At 39.9% G+C, this 11,141-nt stretch overlaps 1 protein-coding gene across 2 annotated transcripts; it reads left to right on the top strand.

Annotated features, from left to right (window-relative positions):
• The first annotated feature begins 3,974 nt into the window (after positions 1-3,974).
• Positions 3,975-5,892, top strand: mchr1a (melanin-concentrating hormone receptor 1a). Of its 2 annotated transcripts, none has more exons than XM_070925540.1 (2): positions 3,975-4,029; positions 4,871-5,892. In XM_070925540.1, the coding sequence occupies exons 1-2, from the start codon at positions 3,975-3,977 to the stop codon at positions 5,890-5,892; spliced, it is 1,077 nt and encodes a 358-aa protein (XP_070781641.1). The 2 variants fall into 2 exon arrangements, with proteins under 2 accessions (XP_070781641.1, XP_070781633.1); XM_070925532.1 differs by having other exon boundaries at positions 3,975-4,038; positions 4,877-5,892.
• Positions 5,893-11,141: the final 5,249 nt, after the last annotated feature.

Here is an 11,141-nt window from a genome sequence, read left to right as displayed (position 1 = left end):
TGTTGTCTGACAAAGTAGCTGCCGTTACCATGGTAACCACGGGAGTTACCAAATCAATCAGAACTGTTGTTAAACCACTACAGAACTGTGAATATAGGGGTTGCGGCTAGCAACAGAATGTCCTACTGAAACCAGATGCTGTTGTCATGGGACCACTAAGATGTCCAGTTGTCAGAAAACTACATAAACAACATTGTGAATTAATTCCAGACCACCGAATGCTCATGACATTTTTGAATACATGGATACTGTTCCATTTTCTGAATAAAAAAGATATCACATCAGTAAACAATCTTTGTGTCCTTTGTGCTGATATTTTCGACTGAATAACTGAATACTGTTTTTTTTCTCCACTGTATTAGAAGCTCCAACTATTTTTCTGTTATTTTTTTGTCCCATTTTTATCCCACACATTTATCAAAAACAGCTTTCAGAGAAATATTGCTGCCTTGACTAAGATAATGCATTATGTTTAGCAGCATGTGTTTCACAGGTTTTCCAAACATTACTTTGTCACACAGTTAATGTGGATTAGGATGCAATTGGACACTTTAAATTATCGCACACCGTTACCTAATTCTGTTGCCAATGAAGAGGCAAAACAAATGTTATGCTTTAAGTGTAACTTGTCAATGTTAGATGAAAAGTAAATGTTGGTCTGCCATGATTTTTTTTTCTAGTAATACAGATTTTTATAGAGTGAAATAGGCAGTTAGAAAACCTTCATGTTATACAAAGAAAGGTGGGGTTAATGATAAAACTGCATACTGCTTGCTTGGGTTAGTTATTATTATTATATATTATATATTATATTATTGTTTACAATTTCATTTAATGTGGCAAGAGGGTTAGGTCTCATATTTGCTGATGTTGGGGCCATATGGAGCAATAATCTGGAGCTGTACTGTATCTTGGAGCAAATCCTAAAAGCAACTGGTCTGGTGTTTTAGTGGCCTAAATGGTGTTTAGAATATTAGGTGGTGAAACAAAATCGAAGGTTTTTGGGAGTATGGTCTGATGAGAGGTTCATTATGGATGTGTGGCCCATGGGTCAGCACTGTGAGGGTCTTTCAAATAGATAGATCGATAGATCGATAGATAGATAGATAGATAGATCGATAGATAGATAGATAGATAGATAGATTGGATTGGGTAGAAGCAAGAGAAGTTTAATCAAACCTTAAAAGCTGAGGACAAGGAGACTGGAGCAAGTCTAAACATGAGAGCACCAGTCAAGGACGTCAAGGGCCACTTTGAAAGAGTGTGAGGGAGACACCTAATGAATTATACTGATGAGGCATTCATTTAGTGGGGAAGTGGAATTTATATACAAAATCAGGAAGGGACTGAGACTTACTGACCAGATGTCAGTACATTCGGCTCAGCTTACTGTAATCGTGTGGGCATTCAGAGGGCACTAAGCCAAATGAAGGAGTGATATCCACAATCCGCAGCTGCCTCTATCACGTTAAAAACCAAAAATGAGTGTTATCGACAACATACAAAACTCAAAGGTGCTGCAAAGTGGACTTCATGTTGGAGAAGAGCGAACAAGGAAGCAGATGAAAGAACTAAAAAGGCAATTTCAAGTGAAGCAATTCAGATTTCACTCCACTGGAATGATACAGCCTCATAAAGCTATGCAGATGTGGCAGAAGGCATGAGATAATGGGAGAAATGGCAGGTTATACCAATTAGATACACTCGTGTGAATAGGGCCTTTAAACTGTGAGGATGTAGCAAAGATTATAAGGACAAGATTATGTTATTTCGGGCTCAGGCATAGATGAGTGGAGGAACACTAAGATGCTGCTGGATGATAACTGGCTTGGATATGAGCAAAAATTGAAGCTGAAATTTTGGTCCCCAAACTAAGGACAGCAATATGCCACTGCTGTATCTAGCATGCCAGAACAAGTGAAGAAGAAGAAAAAGAAGAGGATGAAGAGGAAGAGCAGCAGAGGCATGTTGTCCAAGATCACGGCAGACTTTTTTCAGTATGCAACAAGCTTTTGATGGGAGAAAAGTGACAAAATTACTGATAATAAACAAAATCTGCATATTACAACTGTTATAGTACTGGCATTTAATTCATAACTTTCACTAGGCATACATTACAATTATCTGTTTTAAATGTTTACTGTTAAAAACAACTCTAAACTCTAAAAGTAACTCTAAATGATAATCACTAATAATGATAATGCAGAGAAGAACTCCACTGGGCATTTTTTTGATTTATGATTCAATTGTTGATTTGATTTTATGATTAAATGAGTTTTCTAGTTCTCGTTCTCTGCCATATCTGTGACATGCATTGTAGTATCTCACTCTCACATTAGTTAGCATTTCACAGGCTGCTGCTCATACTGTGCACATGAAGTAATATTTCACTGAAAAAACATGTTTAAGATGCAAGATCTCACTAATGTTGCACTGTAATGCATTAATGCTAGTTTTTTCATTTTTCACTAACCCAACAGATGCAAAACTCCCCCGTATGTAATCATGTTCCTGACTAGGGTAGCGCATGGACTCACACACACAGTTGTTGTTTCCATCACTTCAGAGGACATTGCACTGACATACATTAATTTCCTGCAGACTTACCCTAACCCTAACCATAACCACAACTTGCCTAACCCTCCCTGGTTTTATATTTAAAGGAATTTATATCATTTTACCTGTATCATGCACCACAAGCTGCATCCTTGGGATGTAAACTGCGCCTCTTGTAACCTAAACCTAACCTTTAACCAAGTCTTCATCTTATAGTTTAATGATTTACGTCATTTTGTCCACAAAAGGAAGGTGAGTCCCCACAATGTGACAGTGTAAACAGATTTATGTCCCCACAACAAGAGTAATATATATCCACACACACACACACACACACTCACACACATACACACTTTATAGTCTTGTTTCCTCCACCTTCAGCCAACGAATCCCACGTTTTGCTTCACCCTTAACCCAGAATAGATGTCACCGTATTAATTGCCCTGAGTTCCCAAATCAATCACTGTATGAGTGCAGACATGCCTTGGGCCTCTTCAGAAGCCTGTTAATGACCAACAAACCATGTCATAGTCACATCCAATTTTCATGACTGAGACGTGTGAGGACTCCAGATGAGGTGCAGCGAGACCATCTAGTGGTTCGAAGTGGAAAGGACCTGTTTGGGGCTGTTAAAACGGTCCAAACCTGCCAGTAATTTGAAAGGAGTCATGGAGTCATTTGAGGCTAAGTAGAAACACCTGTTGCTTATTGTCTGCTCCTCACAAGCCCACAAACCAGCGATGACTGTCGAGATGGGACACGTCAATCACTTAAAGACAAACAAACAAAATGTACTTGAGCAGAGGAAACAAATAAGCATCTTCTCAATTTGCGCGCTTTACACTTTTATTCTGCAGTTATTCTAAACCCCAGGGACACCACGTGAATAGTTTTTTTTTTTTTTTTTTTGCGAATTCATATTTATAAAACATTAAACCACATACATCGAGTGCATTGATTTTCTTTCTTTGTTCTGTTTTTTTTTTTCCACTGCTGTGTTTGATAACTGGTGCTGTCCGCTCATTCCCGTCAACCTTGTCTCGAGATAACAAAATTAAATGACAGATTTGGATCAAACGTCTCCAAGGAAGCGCTTATAGGGGAGAGAACATCAGTTACAGGCGATAAATTATGTGATCAGATCCCCCCCCCCCCCCCCCCATCTTGACGGACACCTGAGAGCGTCAAGGACTCCGAAGAAGAAGATGCTCTCACAGGCTCTTCAGCCGCTCACCGAGGAGCTGGAGGCGCAGAGCGCAGCGGTCTCCTCACAGAGTCAAACAACATACTGGAAAGGATTGAACTATTTAAAATAGGATATAAGGTCTTTCGGGTCGCAGGCTGCTTCAGATGCGTTTTACTTGGCAAGCAGGCACTTGGTGACACTTCTTAACTTGGATGTACTTTGAATCTTACCGATGGATTTCTTTAACGAGTCTAATTTTTCCCTCGGACACACCAATTCAACAACAGGTAGGTTGAGCAGCCTGCGCACCGGTGATATAATCCAGTTAGAACAACATCCGTTGTTTATAAGCATCATAACCGCATTCAACGTGTTCTTAAAACACCAAAAATCAAACAAAGGCGTTGTAGTTGTTTTCTTTTATCTTTTCTTCTATCTCCCAAAGTTATCCCTTTTCTTCTAATCATGCAAGCTTTAATAGCCAATTGCACAGTGGCTGCAGTGAATTCCCCTCACAGCTTGATGTGTTTGATGAAAACATGAAACAAGAAGACTATCTTCATCTCATCAAGTGAAACTTTGCCACTGCTGAAAGCTACATTATGATTTCTACTTTCATACACACCATTTTAGTGACACAGAATGACAGTAACTGACTGGGTTTGGTAAAATTATTTTCTTTATACATTTATGTGACTTTTTTTTATGTATAAAATATATGCATTACATATCCATAACATCATATGAATCCTTACAAATATGTTTTGCCCCCATCATCATGTGTGTGTGTGTGTGTGTGTGCGAGTCATGATACACACATACATGCACCCATGCACATAAACACTAATAAATAATTTACACATTGAAATCATCCAGCAGCCTAAAAGCAAGATAGAGAAAATGTTCAAGATGCTCAGAGTAGTGTCTGGTAATAGACGTAATAATCCCTGACAAACCAGTATTGTTAATATTACTCTGCTGCTCTTGCTAATACATTGTGACATGATGACTATATTAGATACTGTGCATACTGATATTATTAAATGCAATGTATACTACAGTATGTTACTGCTAAATATTTATATTGCCTTATATTCAACTGCTGCTCCCTCCTCTTCATGTCTCCAGCTGCAGATGGGGCCCTTCATTGCAGTGCCATCCTCCCCGTCATCTTTGGCATCATCTGCTTTCTGGGTATCATGGGGAACTTTATTGTTATTTACACCATCATGAAGAAGACCAAGTGCCGTGCCAAGCAAACTGTTCCAGACATCTTCATCCTAAATTTGTCAATTGTTGATCTCCTGTTTCTCCTTGGGATGCCATTCCTCATCCACCAGTTGCTGGGCAACGGTACCTGGCACTTTGGGGCCGCAATGTGTACGGTCATCACTGCGCTTGACTCCAATAGCCAGATTGTAAGTACTTACATCCTCACGGCTATGACCCTCGACCGTTACCTGGCTACGGTCCATCCCATCCGCTTCAACTACGTCCGTACACCTTGTGTGGCAACGTTGGTCATTGGCCTGGTGTGGGGCCTGTCCTTACTCACCATCATCCCCGTGTGGATGTACGCAGGCCTGATGCCTCTCCCAGATGGCCTGGTGGCCTGTGCTCTCCTTCTGCCTGACCCAGTCACTGACACATACTGGTTTACACTTTACCAGTTCTTCTTGGCATTTGCTGTACCTTTGGCCATCATCTGCGTGGTGTTCTTCAAGATCCTCCAGCACATGTCCACCAGCGTGGCACCACTGCCTCCACGGAGTTTGAGGGTGCGCACCAGGAAAGTGACCCGGATGGCGGTGGCCATCTGCCTGGCTTTCTTCATCTGCTGGGCCCCTTACTACATCCTTCAGCTGGTCCACCTAGGGGTGCAGAATCCAAGCCTAGCTTTCTCGTATGCCTACAACATAGCCATTAGCATGGGCTACGCTAACAGTTGCATCAACCCATTCCTCTACATTATCCTCAGTGAGACCTTCAAGAGGCAGTTTCTCAGGGCTGTGCGTCCGGTCAATAGAAAGTTCCGTGTGAACCCAAGCACCACCGATGGTGGCAGTGTGAGTGTGAGAATGGTACCTGAAGGGGCTCAGCAGGAGCCAGCCTCTGGGGAGATGATCCCATCCAATGCGGCCCCACAGTGAATAAGAAAAATCAAAATTCTTAACTGTGCATTTGTGCAGCTGATAAGCACTATGGATGGGACATTAACACAAGAACACATACTGTTTCTGAACAGAAATGTCTGCACATCAACCATTCTTTTTAAACAATGTGTTTGCTATTTTTCAGCCAAAAAATGCTGTTTCCTATCATTCATAATCATGCAAAGCACAATATCACAGATTTACACAAGACTAACCAGCCTGCTGCAGCTTCTTACTGGGCTTGTTAAGCTTGTTCAAATTACTAAACTGAGCACAGTTCAGTTCAGTCATTTACGCCTGCAAAAAACACAAATGTTCAAAAAATGGGAAGCTCACTGTAAACTCAGATAGTGCTGTTTATTGAACCTGTTCAAATCGTCACAACACACATTGACTTGAGTTTGTACATATGTAGCCAAGAAAAACAGCCAATAACACTTTATAGGTTTGTTCAGATTAACTCATTCACATGTCTGACAATCCTGTGATGTTCCCTTTGACCGGTATACATTTATTCCAACAGTTTTACTACTGGACTGTGTTTCAGACCAGTTAGAGAATGAAGCAGACTGTGTAGTTTCTCAGTACTGATGGTGTTTTCAGACTGAATGCCTTGAGTGCTTCTTGACAGCAAACAGCCAGTGGACATGACAGTCCAGACATTTGCTGCTAGCTAACAACATGCATTGACTCCAGGGGCTCCACAAGATCCTGTTAGGTTCCTCCTCTCTGCTCTGAACATTCATTATTACAGCTTGGGTAATCACACATTTCTGTTAAAGGGGACAAACTTTCAACCTTCACGGACCCATCCTTACCTCAATTCATGCCAGCTGGAGTGAATACACATCTGTTTGTGTCCACTCACATCACACACTTAATACCGCTGCTGAGGCTGTAATAACAATGACTGTAAATTATGGGTCTGGGTTGAAAAACTGAACATATCCTCTAACCGAATTAACAGGAAACATTTTCTTCCAGGCGTCTGTGGTCAGGTAAAAGAAATAGTAAGTACACCTGAATACCAATAGGTCCTGGCTGACATGCTGTTATTTGGTAACAAGTGGAGGCTGTAATTAAAGTTACTATTTAATTGTCATCTCAGGGTGGCATTTAAAAATGTAATCATATAAATACTGCATTATTAATATGCACACATCCCGTTTAATATAAGGAGACATAAAAGTACAGGACATAAAGTACAATACACTAGGTGATACATGTCACTACACTCCATAGGCATAATGTGCATCCATACACTATACCAAGCAGTTGCTTGCATTTATAGCTGAGATTTCACCTGTGCAACGTAGAAACATACACCAGACAGTACTGTACATGACTGTTGTACTGAGTAATGGAAAGAGATATATAAAATGAGTTGTGAGCTTTAGGAACATTGAGAGTTTGTGTAAAAAGACTTGCACAGGTGTTATTGAGGTTTTGATAAACATTCTTATTTGTTCTTGTGTCCGTCTGTGATTCTGTGAATATCAAATCTCTGAAAAACATAAGCATGGGGAATAAGACGAGAGATAATGTCATGAATCATAAGCTGTTAAATACAATGATGCATCTGTGAGTACCCTACCAGTTTTGATGAATTACATCTTTTGGAAAAAAGACAGTAATGTAAGTATATGTGATGACTTTCAACCAGTTGACTTTATGACTCCTCACTATGGTGACAGTCACTGGAGAGCAGAATATTTGTGTTATACTTGGCACTTTCCATAAGCCCTTTCTGTATTGAACTATGCATGGAGGGGGCAATCAGGGATTAGCCTTTCACCAAATTCATGTTAGTGTTTTCTGTTCTTCTTTTTCTCTGTAAAACAGTAGAATTTGGTAAGAATCCAAAGGCATTCACCATAACTAGGCAAAAAACAGTAGAGACCTACAGATGTGCTATGCTTTTGTTACTCTGTGTATCTTTTTCAGCAGTGCTTTTAGTTAATTTAGCATTTGAATATGTCATATGTTTTTGGTTCAGCTTGTCTGTTTGCTTGTTTGTCTGTTATCAGGATATCTCAAAAACGTGTTAGTTCATTGAAATTTGGAGTGGGCCATGGGCCAAGGGACAAGTGAGTAGTTTCTGCTGGGCTTAGTAGCATCATTTAGCAAATGTGGCAAAAAATTACAAAGGAATCGCTACAAAGAATTTGCAATGTTATGATTAAAATCCATCCAACTATTGCATTGAAAGTTGTAGCATTTCCTCCTGAGGAACATCTTGAATAAGTAAGCAGTCAAAGTTGCTGCATGTTCAGTGTCGACTCAGTGTGAAATTCAAAGCCACATATATAAACGAAGGGCTGTGTTCTGGATAAGCTGATAATCCATAAAAGGATGCCATATTGCCAGTGAGGTGTTGTGAATGTTATTATATTGATATTAAGTTGTATTATATGTTAGTATGTACAATTATGATGGTGAAATTATATGTTTGGGAAGGGTTATTCATGTAAATATAAAATATCTTCATTCTGAATATGAATCTCAGGGTTTCTCAACCTTTTCTGGCCTGTGACCCGGTCTTCACAGTCTCAAAATCGCCTTGATGCCAGCAATTAGTGTTGTCAAGTTGTCATCAGAATGACCTACTTTTGTATTGTAGACTATTTTTAAGTGGGCAGAGAAAGCTCTGAATGTGTGGTACACAGAAATAATGTGTGGTACACACACATCATTTCTGTTATGTTTAAAAAAAAGTAACCCTTTCTTTAATTAACATATCAAACGCCTATGAAATCCCCCATGACCCCACCTGCTTATCAAACCACCCTGTAAGGTCCCGACACCAAGGATGAGAAACTCTGGTGTAACTGTTGTTCCTGTCTGTTATGAAGCAAAAAAAAAAAGGCAGAATGTCAAAATATGTGCAACTTTAGCTTAATTGTTGATGAAACAATACGTCGTGGGCCACTCTATCTGTACTGTTGTGAGCATTGACAGCTTAATAAATCAATATGCTTACTGTAACAGAAATATTGTATGAAACTGTTAAACTGGACACTGTTTGTACTGTGGTTGTTTTTTTGCGTGCCTTAAGATTTCACTCAAGGTACGTTTTAACTCCCTCTGTTTAACACATATGTTCAGTCTTCAGATGCTCATTGCTACTGTATAGTGTAATAAGTCACAAGTGAATTTAATGTAGTAACAAAAAACAATAATTTGATTATCCACAAAAAGTGTTCTCAGCAAAACAAATGAGATCTTTTGCTGGAGTTCAGGACTCATGCTACAGATGCCTCCCATGGTCTAATAAATATTTTAACTCAAATCTTCATTATTTGACCTCTTCAGTAAACACCAATGTGTCTTGTTCTGTACAAACAAGGAGAAAGTCTACCACAGGAACTGGATATAATATGTAAGCAAGAGTCATTTGATCATTTATGTATTTATGTTTAGTGAGGAGCAGCGAGAGAAGAGAGATGGAGTGACAGCCAGTTAAAGCCACATGAGGTTACATGAGGTAATTAAAAATCTTACAGAACTTGAAATAATTGTACTCTGTGTACTCTGTCAGTCGGTTTGAAGGCACTTGCAGCATGCCACAAATTACAGACTACAGATGAAAGGCCATGCTAGGTCTTTCTGCTGCTTTATCATCACCACAGGTATTTCACAAACTAAAAGCCTAATTTGTCCCACAGGAGGTTGTGTGTGGCATTGAGAATGTACCATGCAATGTTAAAATGGAACATCACTTTTTCAGACTTTATAACCGAGGAGATTTTGTATGTGTTTACATCCACTTAGGGGGAGCTGACAAACTACAACATCGCATATACTCGCCAATGTAAAGTGCATACACATGTTAACACGTGTCGCTAACAAGCTAACATTACATAGCCGACTAATGTTCAGTGTGTTACATGCTAAACATAATGTTCTGTCACCATGCATATTACAGTAACATGCCAACTGTCAGCATTTTAGCATGAAAACTTGCTAATGTTAGCATTTAGCTTAAAGCACAGCTGAGCCTTACTCTGGCACCACCCTAACAACACAGTGTCTAACTTTCCCCAATCTTAACCAAGTGCCGTCAGTGCCTAAACATGACCATAAAAAGTAGTCACTGTAGTCACTGAGTGGTTATTGTATTGCAAGATCAGATATTAGCAGATAGAACAGGATGAAATGTAGTATACAAACGTGAGTTCTAAGCTGATATTCAAATATCAAATTATTTCTTTAGCACATGTTTTACTCATTTAAAGATCAGTGACAGCTTTAAGGTGGATCAACATCAGCATTTGGAAGGTAAGGTCATCATTTTGGTGGGTGATAACTTCTTTACAACTAATTAGAGTGTCAGTTGAGATTTTCCTTACCTTCTGTTACAACCCTGCAGGTGTCCAGGGACAAGGAAAACAACACACTGCCGATGTAGTCAGGCAAGCGTTTATTCTTCAGTGTAATGAGAATAATAAAGTTACAAAGTTACAAGCTCTCTGCTCAACAGTTAACAGAGAATGAGTCAAGCGAGGAGAGGCACAAAGGGGAAGGGCTGTGAAATCACTAAACAAACAAAACAAACCACGCTTGCTAACCACAGATCCCCCCTGACTCACCACAACTGAGGAGAGCTGGAAGGCCTATTCCGTGGAAACAGGACACACTCTAGTGTTCAACTAGACAGTCAGACTAACTAACATGTGGTGCTGAAATAATGTAAGAAAATAATAAACAAAGTAAGCCTACTGCCCAGAAACCACTTAATTAGTGCCTCATACAAGTTAACATTATTTTGCAAACACAAAAAGTCACACCAGTTAACATTCAAGCAGCGAGACACAGAAGTGGACAGCCGCCTCAGGCATTTTCACAAAGCGGTTTATATGATCTTGAATGATGGATCGAACAGGCTTGTGATTGGTGGCCGGAACCAGTGAGGAGGACCAGCCGACGATGGGGAAGACTGGGAGAAAGGTGGGCGGTCTGGAGGTGTTGACCAGGGGGGGATCCCTCCAGAGGAGCAGATGCTGTGTTGAACATCCCTAACTGACAGAGGAAAAAGACTGCACCACAGTAAAACATAACGATATAAAGAACCATTCTCCAAAGACTATAGCATCCCCTCTTTTAATACATAGCAACTTTATTTATGGCCTATAGTTTGAGGTCATGACACGTCATGAATACATTCCAGACAGGACTGCATGAAGCTGGACAGCGTAGGTAGAGTTGAAAATCGCTTGGTGTGAATGTGGGGTAAGTAAATAAGATTT

Source organism: Enoplosus armatus, chromosome 2 (genome assembly GCF_043641665.1).
Source record: "Enoplosus armatus isolate fEnoArm2 chromosome 2, fEnoArm2.hap1, whole genome shotgun sequence".
In the NCBI taxonomy this organism is placed as follows: domain Eukaryota; kingdom Metazoa; phylum Chordata; class Actinopteri; order Centrarchiformes; family Enoplosidae; genus Enoplosus; species Enoplosus armatus.
The sequence above is the reverse complement of the archived record's forward strand: the minus strand, read 5'-3'. Positions and strand labels throughout refer to the sequence as shown.

Bases quoted from the DNA above. Each gene is read 5' to 3' on its own strand.
- mchr1a (XM_070925532.1), top strand. From the start codon at position 3,975: ATGGATTTCTTTAACGAGTCTAATTTTTCCCTCGGACACACCAATTCA. The intron at 4,039-4,876 runs GCAGCCTGCGCA...CTCCAGCTGCAG, and splicing joins TTCAACAACAGGTAGGTTGA to ATGGGGCCCTTCATTGCAGT.